Source organism: Meleagris gallopavo, chromosome 5, assembly GCF_905368555.1.
Source record: "Meleagris gallopavo chromosome 5, MGAL_WU_HG_1.1, whole genome shotgun sequence".
NCBI classification, from domain to species: Eukaryota; Metazoa; Chordata; class Aves; order Galliformes; family Phasianidae; genus Meleagris; species Meleagris gallopavo.
The window spans coordinates 25,873,562-25,897,869 of NC_139408.1; the positions used below are offsets into that span (position 1 = coordinate 25,873,562).

The 24,308-nt window shown below is 43.6% G+C and overlaps 1 protein-coding gene across 5 annotated transcripts in view; it reads right to left on the bottom strand.

The window, feature by feature from the left end:
- Positions 1–24,308, bottom strand: part of PAPLN (papilin, proteoglycan like sulfated glycoprotein) — a 67,005-nt gene that overhangs the window by 13,352 nt on the left and 29,345 nt on the right. For 3 of the 5 annotated variants that reach the window (XM_031553555.2, XM_019615592.3, XM_019615593.3), the window contains 20 exons: positions 20,595–20,710; positions 19,329–19,389; positions 18,949–19,051; positions 17,928–18,058; positions 17,461–17,584; positions 16,721–16,801; positions 15,866–16,038; positions 15,146–15,269; positions 13,995–14,121; positions 13,237–13,302; positions 11,062–11,269; positions 9,221–9,397; positions 7,741–7,897; positions 7,043–7,129; positions 6,255–6,543; positions 6,008–6,125; positions 5,179–5,308; positions 2,237–2,891; positions 1,377–1,514; positions 392–519 (listed from right to left, as the gene is read on the bottom strand). In XM_031553555.2, the coding sequence (XP_031409415.2) occupies positions 392–519; positions 1,377–1,514; positions 2,237–2,891; positions 5,179–5,308; positions 6,008–6,125; positions 6,255–6,543; positions 7,043–7,129; positions 7,741–7,897; positions 9,221–9,397; positions 11,062–11,269; positions 13,237–13,302; positions 13,995–14,121; positions 15,146–15,269; positions 15,866–16,038; positions 16,721–16,801; positions 17,461–17,584; positions 17,928–18,058; positions 18,949–19,051; positions 19,329–19,389; positions 20,595–20,710 (3,193 nt within the window). Of the gene's footprint in view, positions 1–391; positions 520–1,376; positions 1,515–2,236; positions 2,892–5,178; positions 5,309–6,007; positions 6,126–6,254; positions 6,544–7,042; positions 7,130–7,740; positions 7,898–9,220; positions 9,398–11,061; positions 11,270–13,236; positions 13,303–13,994; positions 14,122–15,145; positions 15,270–15,865; positions 16,039–16,720; positions 16,802–17,460; positions 17,585–17,927; positions 18,059–18,948; positions 19,052–19,328; positions 19,390–20,594; positions 20,711–22,938; positions 23,173–24,308 lie in introns of those variants that run through there. The other 2 variants (XM_085224866.1, XM_085224865.1) reach the window with 2 other exon arrangements.

Sequence of the window (24,308 nt, forward strand, 5' to 3'; positions counted from 1 at the left end):
CCTGGAATCAGAAGGCAGCTGATGGCTCTCAGAGAGGACAACATGCTTGCTACGCTGGAAATGGTACAGGTTACAGATGGGCAATAATTCCAGGTACGAGGTGGCACTGCAGGTGGAAAGTGCTTTAGGGTAAGGGCTTTATCATAACGTAGCACCAGAAGAAGCCCTGTTACCTCCACATTCTCTCTTGGTTCCTGCACTGCGGAGGAGATCTGCTGCTATAACTTGCCCTAGGAACAGCACTGCTATGAGGTGAAGGCAATGATGCTTGCAGTGTGGCAGCAGAGGAATTTTGCCCCTGTTGTCAGTATCAGTTAATGAGCAGCGCTGAGCTACCTCTTTGGTAGAAGAGATAGAAGAAGATTTAAGACATAAGTGGAAGATGAATTACCTATGATCTGTAACTGAATCTGCTGCCGTCTCTCTGTCCTCCCATCAGAATTGAGGCATGTGTAAGTCCCAGCATCCTCCAGCTTGACGTGGCTGATAACTAAAGAGCTGTCAGACTGGTAGGTGTGCCTACAACAGGAGGAGGAATCAACTGCCTCTGCCTGGCCAAGTACAGCAACTGGCTGAGGCAGAGCAGCCCTTCCTGCTGATGTTACGTAAACCACCACCACGAACTGTCCTCCCCAGCTTAGAAAAAAACAAAACCCTGTTGACCACAGCAGGGTCACAGGCTAGGGGAAATAACTACAAGGAAAGGAGGTCAGGAACAGAGAGGAATAGGAAAACAGGGAACTGCTTTCAACAATCCTCTCACATGAGAAGGCAAACCGCCCTTCCAGGCAGGAGCCTGAGCCCCAGCAGTCATTTGCAAACAGAAAGCAGAACTGAGCTTTTCTTAACAACTGCAATTTTCATAACAAAAACTGAGTCTCTGGATCCAAACAGTTGCAGGAAACAGACTTCCCATGAAAAAAATAGGCTTTAAAAATAATTTAAAAAGCATTGCATCTTAAATGGCAGTGCCAGAAACTTCCAGCCAGGGGAACTCCTGACTTGGTCACAGGCTTCATCCTGGACTAGTTAAGTAGTGTCTCAGGAAAAATCCTACATAGCCAACATTCTTTTGCACAACTGCCCACATGTCAGTTCCCACTGGTTTTGGAGCAGCACTCATTCTGCCCCATAACACTATCTGGTGCCTCAATACAGTTGTAGAGTATACCTGTTCCTGCTGTTTATAGATCAGGTGGATAGCTCATTTTCAGGGGTGTTCCTAGCTTAATACACGGGCTTGTTTATTTATTAATCCTTTTTATCCCCTCCAAAGAATGTTACCAATGAGATTAGAAAGAAAGTGGACAAGCATATTTGGCACTCTGCTCAGCAAAGACCATGAACTGCTCTCTAATGAAGGGAGTCAAGCTTACCTGTCAGAGGAGACTGGCCGGCCATCCTTCATCCACTCCACCCTGGAGAAGGGGGACATGCTTGTCCTGCAGACCAGTTGAATGTTTTGTCCCTTGACTGCTGTCACAAGAGAGGGCTTGGCTTCCTCCAGAATAGCTCTGAAAGAGAAAGGGATTCCAGGGACCCCTCAGCTGCTCTACTCTCCTTAGGATCTTCCAATGTTACTATAAACAACCACAGTGTAAAGCAGGACTAGCTGCCCATTTAGCTCTGAGCAGAGGCAGCATGTAATACAGCAAGTCTTCTCCTACACAGCAAAGGCTGGTCTGGATAGACAGTACCACAAGCAAACCAAGGAGACAGCCATAGCTATGTAACTCTCTTGTCTGAAAACTAAGCTCAGCTCAGCAGATTGACAGAGATCCAGACACAGACATATCTAGCATTACACAATCTCGATTTTCACTGTGACAATGTCTAGATCCTGACCCAAACTGCATTTTAAAGACTTTCCCAGAACAACCCACTGATTCTCTGTGCAGCACTAAGATAAATGCTGTGAAGCCAGAGTCAGGTAAATTTACTGATCAGAATGAGCAAACCACCTACGGATTTTCATTTACAGTATGCCTCTCAAAAAAAGGTCTCAGCATCTTGCAGTCTTTTCACACTTCTTCCAGTGCTGTCAGAGTGTAATGAGAGTGCAGGGAATGAGAAACCAGTTAACTCCACAGCCTGCATAATATGATTTACCAAAGCCAATATATAGCCAATCTGTCACAGGTCAGCTGAGCTGAGCCTACGTTTCCACTGCAGAGGAAGCTGCACTGATGCTTCACAATGAGCAGGCTGAAATGATCAAAAAATAAAATAAAATCACCTGTGCAGATTCTGTGCTGGGAAGGAGTCTGTAGACACCCGGTGCCCAGAGCTCTCTGTCACAGAAGCATCTGTTCCAGAAGCCTTGTGCCACTGCTTGCCTTCACGTGACAGCACCTGTTGGCCACTGCTACTCTGCTTTTGGGAGGGCCCAGGCACTGCTGTTTCCCCTGTCAAGTGCAGCTGGCTCAGGCTTTTCAATCTACTTTGCTGGGTGCCCCACTGCTGGCTCTCCATCACACCAGACCTTTGCGAAGCTTCTGGTAGCACCTGCCTTCTCCAGTAGTTCTCTCCATGTCTGTTCTGTGTGGGGTGTGAAGCCCCGTAGGATCTTTCTTCTTGGCCATGACTTGAAGACTCTCTTGGCAGGGGCTGCTGCTTACCCTGAGCAGTGCCCATCTGAAAACGAGAGCCAGTGTCCTGCTGTTGCAGGGCTCCTGTGCCAGAAGAGGGCTGGTGCTCCAAGGGACTAATCCCCACAGAGCTATGACACACTCTCATGCATTCTTCCTCTGAGGCGAAGCTGTTTTTATTGCCATGGCAGCCGCCATACCAAAACCGGTTGCACTTGCCAACAACAGTCACAAAGTACCAGCGAGTGGTCCAGTTCGCACAGGGGCCGTGAGCACTGGGCAGCAGGCACATGACAGGATATGCTGCCAGAAAGAACAGAACAGAAGGGCATGTGAGGGTCATGAAACACAAAGGTCTGAGTGCTTCAATCCACCTGCCTAAATGATGGGCCTTTCAGGCAGTGTTGGTGGAAAGGTGAGACGCCTGAGTTTTGCACCCAGCTGTTTTGAAATAGGACAGCTACTCTGATGTTTCCCTCCATCTTAATTTTCCCACTGTCAGAAAGAGAACTCAGCTCAGAGACATTTCTGAGTCTAAATAGTTACGGCCTTTCCAGGGAATCCTGCAGCTATAAGGTTGGTCTTGGGGCCTCTTCCACAAGGGGGACATGGCCGTCGTTTACACATTTCCAGCCCACAGAGCAAATGGATTAGACCCAGTTGTGAAGATTCATGCATTGCAGAATACTCCCGTAAATAAAGAGGAGCGTGGCCAAAGGTGTCTGTGAACATTCTTCTTTGCTCTGACTCACAAATATCTGAGTGACATGCTGACAAATACTGATGCAGGGCTCTGACTGAGAGGCCCTTTGCTGAGCCCTCTGCTCTGAGTGGCAGAGCAGAGAGGACAGGCAGACCTTTCCCTTTCCCCAGGGCAGTCTCACAGGGCTGGTGACCACGCAATCCCTATGCTGCAGCAAAAGGGGAAAGCAACGCAGCAGTGACCTGCCTGCAGAGGATACAGCTGGGAACCACAGGAGCGGAGATGCTTTTGCCCAGCACCTCTAGCATCCTTGTAGTATAGTAAGCACTGTCCCCCACTGATCTCTGCTGGTTAAATGTTTCCACAGAGCCCTACACAGCAGCTCCATCCTTTGCTGTAGCTCTTATTCCACCCCTGCCCAAACAGGGTTGTCTGAAGGCAGAGCATGGCCCCAGTTCCTCAGAGTAGGGCCTATTTCACCTAAATCCTGGTAATGAATTTGGAGAACAAGGCTATACCAGGTTGTCTTCCCAGGGAGAAACAGCCCCCTACGCACTGACAGAGATTACACACAATTCTGTTCAAACAACAAAAGAGGAAAATAAGAACTTCTGTGGTAGCTAACTGAGCCACTTAGCAGCTTTCCTGCATTCCTTCTCTCTAAATTAGAGAGGTATGGATTTGAAGGATGGACTGTTCAGTGGATTAAGAATTAGTTGGCTCATTGCAGCCAAATGGTTGTGATCCATGTCTTGGTGGAGGCCAGTCATAGGGACTGGTACTCTTCAAGATCTTCATCAATGACATAGACGATGGCATTGAGTGCACCCTCAGCAAGTTTGCAGATGACACCAAACTGAGCGATGCAGTCAATACAGTAGGGGGAAAGGAAGTCATCCAGAGGGATCTAGACAGGTTGGAGAAGTGAGCCCATGAGAACCTAATGAAGTCCAATGAGGCCAAGTGCAAGGTGCTGCACTTGGGCCAGGGCAATCTCAGGTATTTATACAAACTGGGGGAAGACCTCCTTGAGAGCAGCCTGGCAAAGAAGGACTTGGGGGGTCCTGGTAGACAAGAAGCTGGACATGAGCCAGCTGTGTGCGCCTACAGCCTGGAAGGCCAACTGTGTTCTGGGCTGCATTAAAAAAGGGGTGGCCAGCAGGGAGAGGGAGGTGATTGTCCCCCTCTACTCAGCTCCTGTGAGGCCCCTTTCAGAGTACTGCGTCCAGGCCTGGAGCCCTCAGCACAAGAAAGACATGGAGCTCTTGGAACAGGTCCAGAGACTATGATGACAAGAGGGCTGAAGCACCTCTCCTATGAGGAAAGGTTGAGGAAACTGGGCTTGTTTAGCTTGGAAAAGAGAAGGCTCTGGGGAGACCTCATTGTGACCTTCCAGTACTTGAAGGGAGCATATGAACAGGAGGGGGTATGACTGTTTACATGGGTGGATAGTGATAGCACAAGGGGGAATGGTTATAATCTAAGACAGGGGAGGTTTAGGTTAGATATTAGGAGGAAGTTTTTCCACACAGAGGGTGGTGATGCACTGGAACAGATTGCCCAAGGAGGTTGTGGATGCTCCATCCCTGGAGATATTCAAGGCCAGGCTGGATGTGGACCAGGGCAGCCTGGTCTGGCGGTTGGCAACCCTGCACATAGCGGGGGGGGCAGAAACTATATGATCATTGTGGTCCTTTTCAACCCAGGCCATTCTATGATTCCCTTTAACCTTCCTTATCCCAGCCGTGAGGCAGAATTTGTTTTCAAGAAGACCATTCACTAAAATTTCCAGAGGTCAGAACTTCTACACAGGAAGTTTCCAGACAGTAGTGATTTCTGTGTGATTCTTCCCATGTTTCTAACCAAACAAGTCGAAGCATCACTTACGGTAGTCGGGCCTATTGAGACATCCTTCCCCTTCAGGACCTGAAGCCGAAGCGACACTGTCAAAACAGCAGCCGTACACTGAACTGCGGCACTCGCCAGAGGGGTGCTGCTGGGATAAGGCTTGGCTTGCCTTAGAGATAGGAATTGAAAGCCAAAAGTTATCATGCATACATGAGGGCAGTAGCACATGCAAAGCACCATGTCCAAGCTGTTGGCTGCAGGATGCCAGCTGCTACAAGAATCACTGCTCATTTGTTTGCCTCCTAGAGGCTTTCATGTTGGCAAGGGCTGGGAAACTTGGCTGTTAGCCACAAAGCTAGTGCTGCACTTCTCTGCAAAACACACCTAGCCAGCCTAGCAGGAGATCAGATTTTTCAGATAGCCCCATCAGACACCTATTTGAGAGGAATTTCCTCCCTAAATATTTTATCCTCAATTAACCTGCAGAGATGACAAACAAGGACAATTGTTATTGGCAATATTTTTCTGTATTTTTTTCCTCCCAGAGATTGGATGACAAGTTTCTAATAGACAGAAATTTCATTACTCAGGATTATTCAGCCAGTTCTACACAGGATGCTTCTCTCCTTCTCAGACAATTCCCAACCACTCTCTCTATCCCTTGCTTACAGAGGATCACAAATGGATGCCCCATTTGTGAAGAAGAATGAAGTATGCCAAAGGGTCTCATGCCATACATGGAGTATTGGTCCTCCAGCATTACTGGGACAGATTAAGTACAACAGAAACACATAATCTGAGTCATCAGGGTCAAAATTGAATCTTCACATATAATGGGCAGCTAAAACCCAAGGGTTTTTGTACTTACTGTTGGAACAGCTGCAGCAGGCTGATTTCTTCTCATATGAACATCACTGTCATGCTGTGGGCATCCCATGTTGTTTGGACCTTGGGCAGCTGATACTCCATCAGGACAGCATCCATACCTATAGGCAGAAGGCAGAAAGGCTGCAGCAATATCTGACCTGCTGGTTCAACAGACACAGACTGTATATTCCAGTAAGCCTCCAGGAAATGCAGTGCCTCCCTGCTCAGGCCCATTTACTCACAGCTACCTGCTTTGGTGACAGGTGTTGAAGGAACAACCTCTCCCCAAAGGGCCTGAAGCTGGAGAGCGCCCATCTGGACAGCAGCCATGTGGGGTCTGATGACAGTTCTGAGATCCAGTTCCTGCAGTGGGGTTCTGAGTGATGCTGAGCTGATGATAATTTGATGATCGTGACTGCGATTCCCAGCGAACAGGCAACAAGTTGATGCCATGGTCTTCAGTGGAATTGATCTGGTGATTCCCAGAGCTGCTGTGAACTGTGGAGCTCCCAGGGAGCAACCTTCCATCATCAGAATCTGTGGAGATAACACCTTACAGCATGCAGGTGAGCATCTGCTATCTTTTACCTGCTCAAAGCTACAAGGCAAGCTTTTCTGTATCAAGGTTTCACCTGAATATGTGTCTTCTGGTTCTTCCTGCTGAATTTGGTCTTCTGCTCACTGCCCTAGGCATTCACACTGCTGACCCATAAGAAATCACCTGTCACATTGCTTTTGTCCCCTTGTAGGACACATGAATCTTTTTTCTATCTATTATCTCCTTTAGGCAGCATTTTTCTCAGCAGCACTTATGTCATACTGCCAGAACCTGGGATGTCTTTACACCCTGCTACATGCATGAACTCACATGTAGTTCTCTATTGGTGTAAAAAATCTATAATTTATCGCTGACTCCAAGAATTCTGGAACTCCATGAAAACAACAAGAGAAAGGGAGAAAAGAAAGATCCCTCTCCCTCCCATAGCCCGTTTCAAGCTCACCATCACCAAAAACCCAAACAAACAAAATTCTGAACCTGTGGTAGGGCTATTTGGGTTGTAACGTGTCAGCAAAGACTGTCGACTGATATCATATCCCATAGTGTCCTGCATACTGGGGACCTCTGCAAAGAGAGACATATACAAAATAAGTGCAGCTAGTCCAACTATATTCAAATAACTGCAAATGCGTCAGAAAAGTAACAGGAGACTAAGGTTGACAAAAATATGTTTCTTCTCCTGGAACAGCTGGTGATCAGCAATTGGATTCAACTGGATTGTCAGGACAGCTACTTGCAACAGGTAAGCAGCCAGAATTCACCATTTCAGCTATGATGAAGACTAAATACAGACAGCAAGTAAAATCTCCAAAGAGTTTACTGCTGGTCCACAAGGGGATGAGAGCTGGCTATAGTTTATAACTACTAAGTCTGTCCAGTGTGTTAGTCCTTAGCTCTGTGAGTCATGGTCAGTCTGCAATACAGACTGGGACAGAGTCAAGGCAAAACATTGAATTCAGAACAGAAACACCAATACTGCTCCTAAATCCATTACATGTGTTTCAAACAGCACAGGTACTGGGACTCTGAAGATGTTATGGTTGCAGTTGCAAAAGCACAGGATGGAGACAGGTAAGCAGGGAGCTGAACGCACAAGCTTTTGCAGAGACTTGGCAATTTCTACTCCTAAGCAGAAGCAACTTAGAGAAAATTGGGTGTCTATCAAATCAACTCACGCTGTGGCAGGTAGCAAGGCTGCAAGTTGCAGCTACCCAGGGTGGCTGGCTTCTGTGGTTGGATGGCTTTGCATATATCAGCACTGTAGAATTTGGAGTCACCATCAGCACAGATAACTTGTCGTGTCCGGATGCCTGAACTGCAGCTCTTTGAACACTTGAGTACAGAGACAAGGCAAGTGAGCAGGAACCAGAGTCAGAATGCAGAAACACCACAGACCAGGAGTGTGGAACAGCTGTGATTAGCTGCAGGCCAAGCACAGCTTCCTCCACCAAGATAAGGCAAACAACAGCCCAGCTGGATTCATCTGAACAGAGGTACTCTTAATCATTTTGCCAAATGTTGCATCCAGCCCTGAAGCATTAGGCTTCAAGCTATGCTTACTCTCTAATATCAAGATTTGTTGCTCTGCCAAGGACAGTGGTGTGGCAAGGAGCTGGAATAATCAGCTGGAGTGAATTGTTCCTGCCTGACCTGAAGGCACCTCAGCACTACAGGGATCCACCAGTTGTTAAAGGGTCAGTTTTGAACTCTGAATTCAAAAAACAACAGGCAGCACTTTACAACAGGAAAGCAAATAGATAGCTTTCTTGTAAGCAGTTAACTGGATTTCCTTTCACTGGAAGCTGTGAGTGAAAAGGAAGCAATGAGCAGCAACTCCGAGCAGAGAGTGCAGTGGAGAAGATGAGAACCAACCTGTTCACAGAAAGTTTTAAGACACTTGGGAGAGTATTCTTTTCTTTTATTCAGATACAAGTAGGAGCCCTCTGATACTGGAAAGCCTGAGGCCAGGAAAGATCAGATTAAGGTATGCAGCTTTCTTAGCTGTTATTAAAACTCAGCTACACCACACAAAGAACCAGATGTAACATGTTTTAACTCAGAACAAGCTGGTCTCACTAGCATGGAAGGGAAACAAGTGTGGTTGGAAGTCATGTGGTAGATAGGATCTCCCCAATCTCCTCTCCCGGGTATGTTTCCCAGGCTGAAAACAGCCTGTCTCCCTCCACAAGGGAGACAAAATTAATCCTGCTAAAGAACAGTTTATCTGAACAATTACAAAAACATAGTTTAAATCATTTCACCAAACATGATGACCAGTTCTGAAGCCTGAAACTCTAAGCCACATTCAGCCCATGAGCTGTTTTGCTATTCACAGTAATGGAGCAAATAAATGAGAATAAGCAGCAGGAGTGGATCGTTTCAGTTTATTGGCTGCATTTTGCCACTGTCACTGAAACTATAGTCTCCCCCTCCAAGAAGGATTTATTTTTATAGCAGCTGCAAACAAAGCAGGCAACAGATTAACTGGAGAATTACTAGTGCCAGTTACAATGCAACTGTGAGCCAAGGGACTGGTAATGAAGCAGTACATGCTTTCCAATTCAGCCAATTGCAGGCTGCACTGATTAAAGCTTGTTTGCAAGGAACACAGCAATATAATCAATTATTTCCGATGCATGAAACCATGATGCTTACCAGGCCCCAGTCTCCAACGTGCCAGCCAACTTCTTGGATGCAGTTCTCCTTAAGGCAGGGCTGGGTGGCTGGTGGCTTTGGCTCCGTTAAACAAGCAAAGTCCTGAGCCTGAGAGCCCTGCTGCGTTCTGCAGGTGACAGTCCGGGTCTGCACACCTTCCCCACAGCTGGCTGAGCACTGTGGAACAGAGCACAACAGTGAAAAGGAAGCACCTATTTTACACTTGTGTTTCCAGTCTGTGGTCCCCAACATCAGGGCAGAGTACCACTTTAAGAATGTCTCAAACAAGCAACCAGCATTAAAAACCATATTCTTGGATGGGAATGAGCAGAGTAGTTGTCTGTGCTGTAGAAGAGACAATATGGCACGTTGGATAGGATCTGGGAGTTCATTGGATGATTTTGGCATAGTTACATAACTTCTCTTGCTCTCTATCAAAAAAGACAAGGAGAATGAATGACTTTGGAAAAAAAATACAAATACAACAGAATATACTCAGAACAGGATGTTTGTAGGTGGCAGGAGATACCTGCAAACTAATGTTACTCCTGATTAGAACCAGCTCAAGGTAAAGAATTCAGGGGAAGATAAAAAGACAAGGTTCTGCATTTCTCATGTCTTTATCCTGAATACCTCATGCTCCATTTTACAGTGTCAAGCTGTGAGACATCATCTTCCTATGCATGTAAATGGCCTTTTGCAATTCTCTGTTAAATTCACAGTGGTTTTGTCTGGAATCCAGCTCAGTTCTCCAGGAATTGCCAAAGTCTATTACATAGGAAATTACCTGAGAGCTGTCTGAACTACTTTGAGCTTCCAAGTAGAGTTTCTGCTACTTATTTACTAGAGTGACTTTTTATCTCTAATAAAACATAGATGAAGAACAGTCATTTTTTTGTAACCCCAGAATGAATCACTTAGGAATCATTGTGCAAGAACAGGTCACTTAGTGCTTTGTGCCTTTCCTAAACAGTGCTCTCATTCCACAACCCTGAATTCACCTCAGTATTCACACCTTATGTCTAGAGTATAAAAACAACAACAACAAAAAAACCTTATAGTCCTGTTTATCATGCCTCAAAGTTGCATTTCATGCTGCTGCTGCATCTCAAAGAAATACCACAAGACTGTAAATCAAATGTTGCAAGCAAGCAACACGCTTCTTTCAAAAGAAAATTCACTCGTTTTAGGGACTGAGTAGATGCAATTCAATATTTTCTACCTTTGTTTTCTATGACTTTTGAACATAAGATGCCTTCTAAACGCCTGGCTGGTAGTGCTGAGTAGTTTGGAGGATAAATACACACTGCAGCTGTCCAGAGAAGCCTTGCACTGATACACAACCTACAGTAAACAGCAGGTCACCAGCAGTTCAATAGTATCCTCCTTACTGACTGTTGTGATTTAGTACTGCCATTCAGGGGCTAGTAATGCTGGGCCAGCAATACGCATGGAAATAAGCAGCATAAGTGGGAACCATGAGCTCCTGTTTTACAGAGGGGAAATGTTACTGCACAAGACCAGCTGCAGGACAGAAGCTCTTAGCCTGCCCCCCCAACCTTCACCAGGTCTGGCTCAGAAACTGACAGCGGCAATGTCTGGTAGATCTGATGAAAATACAGGGGAGAGAGCATGTGGTGAAAGGAACAGGAAAAAAATTATCAAAAGGCATAGATGCTATTTGGAGAACTTCTCTGGAGGACTGCAGGGATAGTCTGCACCTTGCGATGGACACCCACCTTATAGAGTGTCAGAGAAGGTGCCTGGCTTTTCACCCTCAAGCTTTGGCATATTCTCCTTCAGTGGATGCCACGTGGCAGTTGCTTCTCACACAAACTCACCTCTGACCAGGGCCCTGTGCTCCAGGTTGCACACTGTCTCCTGTTGCAGGGCTGACTGCTGTGAGGCTGCTGTGCAAAGGCCATACACTCAGCATTGTCCACAACACCTTGGGAGTTCTGACCATCAAATGCTACACAGTAAACAGAGCGAGTCTGGGTGCCTCCACCACAGGTAGCTGAGCAGGGTCCCCATTCCCCTGTTTTCCACCTGTAGATCACAGAATCAAGCAAACAAATAATGGCCCAACTAAATGGCACAGAGGTCAGTGCCGTGTCCATGTTGCAGTCAGACAAGGAAAATATCTTCTTTGCAGAACAGAGTCAGAGACAAGTTCCTATTTCACCAAGCGCTGCCCAGCTTGATTGGCAATGCAAAGCATGAGTTCCACTCCAAAGGCAAATGACCAGCTACAAAACACTTGTCACTCTGGAAATGCAGAGCTTTCTCTGAGGGGAAGTTTTATTTCCATGGCTTTTGGTTTCCTAACATCTGCAAAAATATTATGCCTGGAATGGAACACTAAAGAGGAAGAAACAATAAACAAATAAAAAAAAACAACAATCCAGATCAGCTAAAAGAAAAGCAGCTCACATAAGCTGAACAATCCATCGTGCTCCAGCCACCATCCAAAGCAGAAGACATCATCAAACTGAGATCTCAATCTGCCTGCAAACTATGCTCAACTCTCCAGAAGCACTTACAAACTTTTAACTGACAAACCAATAGGAAGATGGTTTATTCCTCTCATTGGCTAGATTATCTAACAGAAGCACACAACAAAAGCAAAAAAAACTTCAAAATAGATTTTGGATTTGGTTGCTGAAGCTGTCACGGGAATGTTACATCCTTGCTAGCAGAAGTGCATATGTGCAGAAAACAGCCAAGAGTGGATGGTAGAATCCCTTCCTTGTCCATTCCTGTGTCTCGGTGCTGCCCACACAGCTGGGAGCACAGCTTGCATGGCCTGACTTCAGGGATTTCAGATTCCAGCATGGGGTGGAAGCAGTTAAAAGGCACAGGTGGTGTATCACAGTGATCTACTACCTCCCTCTTTCAGACATATAAGCTCCAGCCAGGGAGTAAAGACAGTTCACGTTTTCTCCCCTACCTTTCCAGTTGCTTCCCCTGGTCTGCCCTCATCACTGACTTTCAGCCAGCCAATTCACATTCATATCCCCTCAGAAATTCCACAGCAGATTTAGCCAAGAGAAGACATGTTCATCTTCTTCAGATACCTTTTTTCTGCTATTAAAGAAGCAGATAGCCTAGAACTGATTACCATTTATCACAGAATAAGATATTTCCTTTGGAAAGTGAACAATTACAGCAAACAGAAGCCACTTAGAGCCGTGTGGCTACTGAGCTCAAAACAAATTAACTGATTGAGCTTTTACAAAAGTTCCAGAGGGTATAAAAACAGGAGTACTTTGCCTCGTGTGAAGAAAGCGTGCAGTTTCAGAAAGGTTGTATCAACTGGATGGACTCAACTACAGATTCCTTCAACTGCAGTGAAGACATCTCTGACACTTGTTTTATGTCCCTTGTATGGAAAGCAATCATAATGATGGGACCATTAAGAGGCAAGTCCTATGCTATTAGCAGTTTGCTAAGAACATTTGTTTTGCTTTTATTCTATTTTACTTCTAACACCTCAGTGGACATTCTAAGGATTGCATCTGTGACAGCCTTGCACTCACCACAGTATGTAAGCAATTTTCTGCCTGATACAGGACCCAGGCCAAAGAAAGAGCTTTTGAGGAACTTTGAGGTTTTTGCTATGGCACTCTGGAGTCCTGGTCAATGACTCAATAGACCTAGTCCATCACGTTCTCTTTTCCTATTTTTTATCTTAACCAAACAAAAAAAATCTTACAAAACATGCCTCCACCACTCTGGCCTAAAACAAACGATTATCAAGTCAAAAGCTATGAAGAATCTGTCTCCTCCTCAATTCCATACCAGTCAAGTTACCAGTAGCACTCAAAACCACCTAAGCAAAGCTGCCAGCCAGCACCCTCCACCATCATTTTCATCAGCAAGAATCACAAGCAAAGCATGGCCCACTGCTACCATCAGTGCCAAAGGAAAGACTCCAAGTCCCCACAGATTCTAGTGGGCAACTAGGTGGAGAGCAGAAGATAGCAGCTGCCTTCCCATTGTCTCCTCATTGTTACCTGTTCATCTGAGAGCTCCATGCTCCACCGTGGTTCCAGGCTTGTGGTGGAGAGATGTAAGAAATCCTTTACATACAGAACAAAGAATTTAAACAACTTAAAGCAAGTAGCTATGGACTAACACCAATTCAGAAATGTTCCCAGTTTTCCAGGTACTCCCTGGCCCACAACAGCACTCTCAAAGGTCTCCACTATAACAACCAGATACACAATGAGACGTGCAGTTAAGGCTCTGGTTACAGTTCTGGATGCTTTTAAGAGCCAATTTAAGCCAATTGCTTAAATTGTAATCAAGGCTGTGTAATCAAGGGACAAGGGGGAAACAGTTGATAAAATGATAAATTATCTGAAAATAATAGAAAAAGAGAAGATTCCAGGATTCACCTATTTCAAAGAGCAAGGACACTGAGAATGCATAAATGACAAAATTAGACCAGCTCTGACCTAATTCTCTTTTTTGGCAGGCTCCATTTGAAGAGAACAAAAACCACAGATTCTATTCCCTACCTTCTTCCACAGATTCTACCTTCCCTACCTATGGGCTAGAAGACTATCTTCCACAATTATGCTAGAAAGAAAATGTAATTGATCTATGAAATGAACATAGGACCTATCAAGACCATTTCTTGTGCACATAAAAACTTGTCATATAGTTATCATCCCCAACTTTGTCTTGGGCTTTCTCTAAGCACTATTTTCCTGGCTCCAAAAGCACCTCAGGAGGAAGACAGAGCTCAGAAGCGGAAAGGAAATCTTACCGTTTTGTTTGGGGACAAGTCTGATGGCCACATGTCCGGTTATTGTCTGGTCGTGGTTTGTTACTGCACATATAGTCTGGATAAATTTCATTGTCTATGGTACAAAACACCAAACGGGACTGGAAGCCTGAAGGTCAAACAAGAAAGTATGCTGATCAATGTAGGGCACCCAGAACAATGCACTGGTGTTTGAAATGCAGTGGCATTGCTAAGACAAGATTCTAAAGCAGCACTGAATCCACACCTGCAACTCACCAACCTGGAAGAGTCAGGTGCAGCTCTTGGTCTGTCACCACATGTATGAATGATGCCTACTCAGAGTACACAAGTTCACAGGAAATAAAAAAGACAGAATAATTCTGTATAGGTGAGGGACCTTTTCCTTTTGTTTGAGTGGGTTAAGAGTCACAAGGGAGATGTCATATGCATATACTGCTCACCAAGGAACCCCACTTGGTGTGTGCTGTTAGACCTAGAAGGTCAGTCTGGTGAAGACTAGATGTTGTAACTCTTTATGTTTCTTACAGGTTTAGAATATCAGCTCCCAAAACCACAGTATGGCAAGAGCTACTGAAATGGCCATCAGCAAGACAAGAAGAGGCAGATAGAAACTCCATAGTCAGATGGAGGTTTTTGGTTTGATTGTTGGGGCATTTTTTGGTTGTTGTTTTTTAGTTTGAAATCAATAGTTTTGCTGATGCAAACTGAACATTTGGTGACACCCCATAGAATCTGACAATCTTCCTGTTCAGAGAAATGGAATCTTACAGGTGATAGTAGAGGTACAGCAGTGTTTTTCAACCCAGTTTTGCAGACCAGGTCAGCCTGGAAAGTGGTTTCAAGTGTTTGAAAAGGCCTGCAAAGGACATTAAGAACTGAGGTAGGACAAAATAAAACAAACACATCCTTACGATCCAAGATCCAAGTAACAAGTCTGAGGACTAAGACATGTAAAATTAGATAGGACAATGCAAGGAACACAGTTCTCTTGTTATTCCATATTCGACTCTCCCTTGAGAAAACCTTAACTGCCACCAGCAGATATCTGTGTTGTCTTCCAGCAAGAGACTGCTGAGAAGCAGCTGCAAAGGGCAGCACACTGTGTCTTCATGGTGTGGATATAAACCTTGAACCAGGTCTTGACCCCTTACCTCCTCCACACTCAGAGCTGCACTCACTCCAGGAACTGTAGCTCCAGCTGTAACCTGTAGACTGTCTGTGTGTAGGCAGGTAGTATTCGTACTGTACTCCTGGGTTTGGCTCCTGACTGATGAGCTATAAAAGGATGGGGTAAAGTCATGAAAATAGCAGCAGCACTTCTTCCCTTCTCAGCATTTCTCTGCTGTGCCTGAGGGTTTGAGTTGACTTGGTCCCTCCAGTTCAAAGAGGTCTTTTTCTCTAGGCTGTATTTTCTCCTTGCTTTCTCTGATTATCTAGGGAGTATCATTTTTTAGAAAAATTTTTTAGAAAAGGGTGCATCCATCTCTCTCATAGACAGAAGATCTACCTGGTCTGTTACAGTAATACCCTGACATGGCCTACGGTACACTATAATATGCAGTACCCTAGAGCCTGTCCCTGCACCAAACCCATTCTGTGCAGACTCATCTCAAAGTTAGAGCTCAGAGGAATACATCAAGCCTTGCTTTGCTCCTTTTTGGGCCTCAGAACCAGAGTATAACACTGTGTTTTCTGCAAGAAAAACACCATGGTCTAGATTAAGGGCCTACAGCTTTGTAAGATTCCTGGAGGCCCAGTTACCCTTCAAGAGTATTTCCCATCTCATCTCCACCCATACACTCTCACTGCACTAAGTGAGGACTGCTATGCAAAACAAAACAGTATCGGTGGGGGCAAGCACAGCCACTTACCTCAATGACTAAGGGCTCTGTGGTGGGACCCCTGGCATGGAGGAGCTCTGGGGCAAGATCACTTTCTGAGCCACGATCATAGTGCATAACTGTGCTAGCTATATGTAGCGTTCGGCTGAAGTCAATTGTCCAATGTCCATTCAGATAATAATCCCCTTGCACATTCTTGACAGCTGGATAAATCCACATGCCAGAGAAGAAAAGACAATAAATTAACATTTATGACTTGAAAGCTGGTTCTAGCTACTGCAAGACAGTTCCTGTTCTGGACTTTCGAGGTACTGGCAGCCCACAGAGCTCTCAGCGTCATCATTTGAGCACCATCTCTTTGCATTAATATTGCAATCCTCTTAAGTGGAGTGACAATCTAATATGGCAGCACCTATCACCATCGCAAAAATTTGCATATAAAAATGAACAATAAGAATTCAACAGGGATGCTCCCATTTTCACTAAATTCTGCATCACAAGTGGGGCAAATAAAGGTGAACATTATCCACCAAAAATGCTGGACCAGCCTAACACTTACTTGCCAGAAACTGCTGTATATTCAGACAGTTCTTGCCAGTTTTGCTGCAGAGAAAGCATTTATATGCTGCACAGCCAAATTCCTCCAGCTTATTCCTGTACTGACTTTACCTTCAGTGAAAATGAGGTAAACCTGAAGCCCAGAGTTAAGCGTTATTAACACTTCAAAGATACTCATTATTCAGACCTGATTTTCAGAGTTCTTCCCTCTGCCAGATCAAACTATCAAGGCAAATCTCGCAAATCCTAGTGAACCTGAAAACCAAATTTTAATGCAATGCCTGGAGTCCAAACAGACTGAAACACATGTTCCGATATCAGTCTTACCCATAAAATTCCTGCTTGGCATAACCTCCTTGATTTGGATGCTGGTGGCTCCCACAGGGATGATGAACATTTGATTGTACCCTGAAGAAAAATTATGGGGATTATTCAATATCTATCTGTTTATAGTACACAGTCACATTTGTGCATCACTGATTCTTCCAATTTCATTTGTATCTGAACAACTGGATAAGCTTTATGATGGTGGCTCAACGCATTTCAGTTGTCACTTTATCTGTATTCTGAATAGCTTCACCAAAAACTCTCAAGATGTCAACCCATGGGCATACAGTTTCAACTACACTTCAGAAAAGTAAGCACATGGATTAGTGCAAAGTCATTTTTTTTATGTTCTAAAATCTAGGATTTCAGTAACTGGCATATTGGGTCTTGACTAAGATTTGATCACAGCACAGTTGTCTTGAAATGATTCAAAATCGGCCAAATACAGAAGATTCCGTTCCATTTATAGCCTTGCAGAAATTCTAGTAGGGCTTTCGAGACACTGTGTATAGGGATAGTCTTGTGAAAATGGCACAGAGCTATATTCACGTGGTACATTTATAGTTAAAGACTGAACAGGGAGACACCTGGAGCATTTCAAGTACATTTGACTCTTCTGAGACTGAGAAAATGATTCCCTGAGTAAGGCAATCAATACATTTTCTGATGCTGAAGTGCCACATTAGTTTAGTTTTAACCTTCCCCTTATCACCTGCCTGAACTATACAGATCATCTGTACCTTTGGGAAGGTTGGGCACATCAAAAGTGCCCTTCACATCATAGCAGGTGCTGTTATCTCCTCCGCACTGCAGGCACTTGTCCTCCTTCTTGGTAGATTCTAGTATGTTATCACAGCCAACAGCCTGTCAGGGCATAGGGGCATCAATATGAATAAACCATAATGACAAGTGAAAGAAAGACAAAATGGCTAAATGATGGATTATTCTTATACAAGAAAGCCTGAATCTAGGGAGTGTGGGAAATCAGAAGGTAGGAAAGCTGCTGTCAAGAGAAGGACAGAGCTGACCTGTTCCCTTTCACTTCCAGAGACAGGTAGATAAATACCGTTGATATCCTCCTCAGCATCCCAGAAACTGAATGAATCCACTTTTTAGATATTATTACAAAGGGCCAAGTAGAAGAAAGGGAAGAACCTGAAAGACAGGTTCTGCAATGGCAGAAGAAGGAAGCAACAGGATGACTCACTTGACAAACTCCCTCTACACAGATATCCCGCTTGCCAGGTTCACAAGTAGTTCCATCTATCACAGTTTCCTTGTGCCTGTAGTAGAAGTTTTCTCCCTTCGGAATACAGTTTAACTCACACTTATTGGGTGCTGGTAGGAGAAAAAAAAAAAAATAGTGTGTACCATGGCTAATAGCTTGCTAATGCATCAGAGTCCTGGATTTAGATCACAGAAGCAGAAAGAGGAGTGAACTGATATTAAGTGGCAGATATTGAGCAGATTTCTGGGTCACAAACTGCTGGATGATGGAAAAGTACACCGGGAAAACCTCATTGTATGCATCCTTTTCCTCAGGCACCCTGATTGGCAGGTGCTAGAAAGATCGTGTTGGCCCATGGGATATTTGGTTGTTCCTTAGTAGAACTCTTCTTATGCTCCACAGAGTGAATGCAAAGCTTTTTGGAAAGAGAGTATGTGTTGGTACAGAACACAAGAAAGCTGTTCTTTTAACAGACAGCAAGGCATTGGGAACGATCAGAGTGAGGAACTCTCGTTCTTAAATCTGCTTCCAGAAGCGGTTTCTCAAGGAAGTGTGGGCCAATTGCAAATATCTCAAGTTTTCTAAAGGACTTGTTAGTTACATGCATTTATTTCTCATGCATCTTGCTTGAGATCTTACAGTATTCTTTCACAAATACAGTAAAATTGAGCAGAGCTGTGGCTTCTTTAATACTTTATGATCAGCTGCAGCGAGTTCCAGATTTCTTGAGCAATGTTCCTGAAAGAACAGCTGTTACAAGAGACAATTATGTACTGCTGCTGTGGTAGGTGTCTCTTTGCCCATGTAGCATCTTCATGTCAGCTTCATGTTAGCTTTGCTGCTGACAAAAAGATTATTTCCATGCCCCAAACCCCCTTGCTACTGCAGTTAGGAAAATATCTACTGTAGGAATACAGTCTATAACATTATAGTCACCTCAAAACATACTGTTGATAGTCAGAGATGAAGAGTAACTCTACTTTGCAAGACTTATTATTACCTCCATAATACGGAAGCCACTTGTATTTCTTTCCTTGAAATTCTGTCCCATCAAACTCTGCACACTGCTCTGCCCGGAAATCTCTGGAGCTTTCCATACAGCTCTGTTTGGAGGAGAAAACATTTTCACCAGACATCAGGAAAAGGAGGAGAATTAAGCGTGCAGCTAAAAACTGTCCCTTCTGTCTCACACATAAAATCTTAGGATAAATTCTTGTCTGGAATCAATATTCTTTTGAAGAGATACCATTGATGAACAGCATTCATCAGTAATGCCAGAGAAAGAGAATCTAACAGTAGCGTATTACTTCTGAACATGAATGGGAAAAGGAGCAACAAGAAAGCAAAAAAACCCAACAGAGTACAAACACTGTACTCTACCTGAATATTGCATGAGCGATAGCTTCGAGTTGGTCCAATGCAACTGGAAGCACTTTCTGTCCTGAAACACCGAAAAAACTCCATTAAGCTGTCTGAACACAGGAAAAAAATCATCTCATGGTAGATATCCCAAATAACCTTCACATACAGCATATAATATTTACACAGTCTCCTGAAGCAGCAAAATAATGAAAAAGCACTTCTTTTTTCTTACTAATGCAAGTTTGCATTTTCTAGTGTTATTTTCTGCTACAGATTGCAATCTGTCATGAGTGAAACATAAAACAAGAACAATTACAGGATAGCTCTTCAGCATTGTTTTCACTAAGTAATGGAAACAGAACTTTTTGTCCTTTGTCCAGTAGCACATAGCTGACATATCCTTACCAGACCCAGACACATATTCCAAGACAGACAGCATTGGCTAATTCAGAATAGGTATGCATATCACTTACTGTGCTATTTACATGCACTTTAAGCCCATTCCTAGGGAGAGCTAAAGATGCCCATGAAGAATGTGCAACACTGATTCCAGTCAAATGTTTTCAGCTGAGAATTATAGCGAATAACAGCCATGAAGTATATTGATCTGAAAAGTCAACAAAAATCTAACATCTCAGCACTTCTAAAATGGAGAGACAAGTCCCCAGGAATTCTAATCCGGCAACAAGACATGAGTGTATACCATGACAGGCAGCTTTCAAAGATGATCCTTCTTTAAATCAGGGTGAGGGTGGTTTCTTTCCCCCTCTGATGTTACTGGGGCTGAAGGTTAGTTTTTTTCCTCCTTTTCTTGCTTTTTATACAACAGGATCTCTCAGGTTCATAATTCCCAACAAGTACACTTCTAGTCTCTGTCACCACTAATCTAATCTGCTACAAATGAGATGGCACTGCGTTAACATTGCTTAAGCCTACTCCACTCCACTCACTGGGACAATTTATCTTCCTGGAAATCATAAACTCAAGAAAATCTTGCATAGCCACTGGCTCCTGAGAGAGCAATCAAATGCTCTGACCTTTCCTCCAGCTCCCCCAAGTCTCCCACGCTAGACCTGATTGAATGGGTGCTGCAATACCAGTCACCTCATTGTACAGCCTCAAAGAGAGATCACTGTATTCAAGCAAAGGAGTCCAAGCAAAGACATGTTAAAGACAGTCTTCTTCAATAGAGCAGTGATGAGATTAAAGCAAAAGATTGTGTCAAAGTGGACTTACATGACTTTTTCCTACATTTAAAGAAAGAAAAATGAGGTTAGATCTTACCTTTGGAAATAGCAGCGCCGTTGCCGAACACTGACTCCACCACCACAGCTCCGACTGCACTTGCCCCATTCACCCCAGCTTCCCCAAACACCAGCCTGCCGCCCCATCCTATGGCCCTGTAAATAACACAAAGCACAATCATATCAAACAGACATAAGGAAAATGACAAACAAACATACACAATGAAAATGAAACAACACCTCTTTGTTCTCTTGCAAAATAGACTGTGTTGCTACCTTGCATTTCTAGCATGAAACGTGGCAGAGAACAATACATCAGAAAAGCCAAGCCTCTAGTAACTAGAAGTAGTACATTCCTGAAGACATACAGCAGCTCCAACTTCATAATCTCAGTACTTTAGAATAATCATCTGAAAGATAACAACTCCCTCTCAGCAAAGCAGTAGAGGCAAACAATTCAGGAGCTATGAGCAGGGTCACTCCAGACCAGATAAACACAACCCCTTAACTCCAAGTCCTTGGCTCCAAGCCAGATACTTAGAAGAAATGAAGGAAGCAGTAAATAAACCCCTAGAACACAGATCTTAAGGCAGGAAAAAAAATCTGTATTTGGACATTTTTCACCTGCACAACATTTTACATGTTAAGGCACAGGCCATCACTAGCAGTAGCCTTAACTCATTCTGTTTTAGAAAGTCATTCTGAATACTTATATTAAGAGAAATCTGCATGATGATGTGCATAAGATGTTAAAATTGCCATAGAATTACACAAAATACACTGTTGTAAAAGCATACAAAATAAGTTTTCAGGAAGGAGGCCTGCTGCAGCTGACAGGATCTGCATACAGCAGAACACGGTGTCTCTGTTCACTGCAGGGGTGTTGGACTAGATGGCCTTCAGAGCTCCCTTCTAACTCCAAGGATACTATGATTCTATGATTTAGTGGGAAGAATAGCAACATCCTGAAAATAAAAATAATTGCAGGATGCAATGTTTGCAAAAAAAGACAGTAAATGAAGGGTTGCTCAGGGAGTGACACTGCAAAGATAGGATTTGCTGAGCAGCTGCACCTGTTGGGCAGTTTACATGAATATTACACAGCTGATAAGGTAATAAATACCGTTCGGGTATTTAGGTATTTGAGTTAATGAGGAGAAGAAAGGCAGAGGAAGACTCAAAAAGGAGTCAGAAATTGTATCTTTGCAAACTCCATTTCCTTTTCCCTCTCACCTTAATAATCTACAAATTAATTCAGCAACATGCAAGGATCTACAGCAGCTCCTGCTTGCGGTTCATTATTCTAGAACACAAGACAGACTACAACAAGCCATATGTCTGCCGTGGTAGAACGATTATGAAAACAGGTGAATATTAATACATTTTCTATCTACACCTATTGCTTCAAGCAAGAGCCCATGTGATAATCTAGTGGCAGATCATTCATGCTGTAAAGACATCAGGAATCTATTTAAATTGCATGCAGTAAGACTGGCAGTCTTCAGGCTGTTCTTGCACAATGAGAAGCAGCTCATTCTGAGAGCTGAGTATTGCAAGCAGGCATCACTTCATAACGTCGTTATCTATTTGCAGTGCAGTTTCACTTCTTGCTGGTTCATGCAGGCCAATGCTAACTTGGCTAATTCAGATTAAGCCTGTAAGGCTGTTATTTTGGTGTGTAATTACAATCCATTATTGAAAATGAAAGGTAAAAATAAAAAGGGATGTATTCCAATTTTCTTTCACCCACACTGTATTTCAAATCTACATAACCTCTGGGTCTGGCTCCCAGCCTATCCTCTAGATTCACAGAGCCCCTTTTGTGACTAGATTACTTCACCCCACAGCTTCACCCTCCATATCTCCCTGCTTGTGTTCTGTTACCACCCCTTCCTGTTATCCCTCCTGCATTCTCATGTAAATTACTGCCTGATGATCAGGCAGCTGGTGTCGTTGTAAGAGTTTTCTACTGGAATGGAGGAACGTGCTAGAGATGTAGAATTTCACTATTGCAGGGATATTACCCCACCCCAATTCACACTTCGCACCCACCAGGGTTGCTTTCCAGGGCCTACAGAGAAGGCAGGAGCTCCTCACTTTTTGAATGTATTTTTCACTTCAGTTAATCATTTTTACATAAGACATACAAATCTCTTCTAGAAACAGCAACTATCCTATAATTATAAATCATCCAATGAATTCAACTTGGGCAAGATGCACGAATTAATCCTCCCTTGTCATGTAAACAGTTTTTGTAATTTTCTGCACATATTCCCTGCCAGACTGCAAGTTCTTGAGTTATAGTCTTGTTTTTCTTCCTCTCGGCCTCTTTTAAGAAGTAATTCCCTGCTACAGACATGGCAACACAGTCAAAGATATCTTACCGTATTTACGCAGTTGCTACGACCATACCCACAACTATCATTCTCCAGAGTCACTCCATTTTCATCACTGGTTTAATGTGAAGCTCATTTTTCTTGGCCTACGCTATTTGATTTTCTTCATGCAAGTTTTTGTGCATTTCTTTCTAACACCTCAGCAAGCAAAATCCTTCAGGACAAGTTTTCTAGTTCAGACTAACTCTGTTTACCTTCACTCTGCTCACTCAATGGCACTACCCAGGTTACAACCACTTCCACATATTTTCTGTCTGCCAAGTCAATGTCTCTCTGACCTCTTGCCAAACCTAGCTACCATTGTTCTGTTCCAAATATTCAGCTCAGTGTTTGCCTTTGGCATTCTCATTTGCCTTTCCGGGAGTAATCCCATCAATAGAGTTTTAGCTTTCAGAAAAGCGTCTTATTTTCCCAAGTGTTTCTTTCAGGCACCTAATTCTGCCCCCTGTAATCCCTTCTCCCTTACTCCCAAAAGAATGAAACATGCTACCACTCTAATTCTCTGCAGTCTTATTCCTCTGTATCAGCTGACTGATTTAGAAGCAGTATTAGCTCACCCTGGAAACAAGGAATCTTTCAGTCAACATAAGGGTGAAGAAAACATGTAGATAAAAATCCAAATGCACCAAATAGGTGCATTTGAAAGACTGATTACAGGAGGGCAATTAGGACAGAAAACCCTTCCCTGACACACACACCAACATGATAAATATTCCAATATCTCTCCTACAGAAGTAGCATTCTTTATTCCTTCTACAGAGAGCAAAATCTGCAGGGACTCTTTGTTGTAAGCCTTATACATCTGCAGAGTGCAGAAACAATCATTTTCTCAGTATCACTTCATTTATGTACACCCCAAAAGGAGTGTCAGACAGAAGAATCCTTCCAAAGCTGTATGGTGTTAGAAATATTTTAATAGGAACCCAACTCCCAATATGTCAGTGACGTGACTGTATGCATGCGTGCACAAATATAAAGCAACATAATAAATAAGGAAATTATTATTATATATTCTGATAACAAGATGTTTTAAGATGCTATCAGCTAATTTCTGTCCCCAAAGCCTCTTTATGCTCTGCTCTGAGTCCAGAATGCTTTTATCTATTGTCAGCCAGAATCACTAAATGCCAGGCCCTGCTGGACCCTGAAGCTAAAGGCCTAAAAACTTAATCATTGCTATTAATTCAATTGGCTACATTCCCCCTCTGCTTGAATTTAGCATGCATTCAAGAATGTAGGTCCTCTATCAGCAGTAAGTATATATTTTAATGTTTCAGAAAAAGCCAGAGAAAGTATACAACTATCTCACTTCTGAAAACTCCAGAAAGGAAGAACAGTAAATGCCTAGCTGCTCTGTC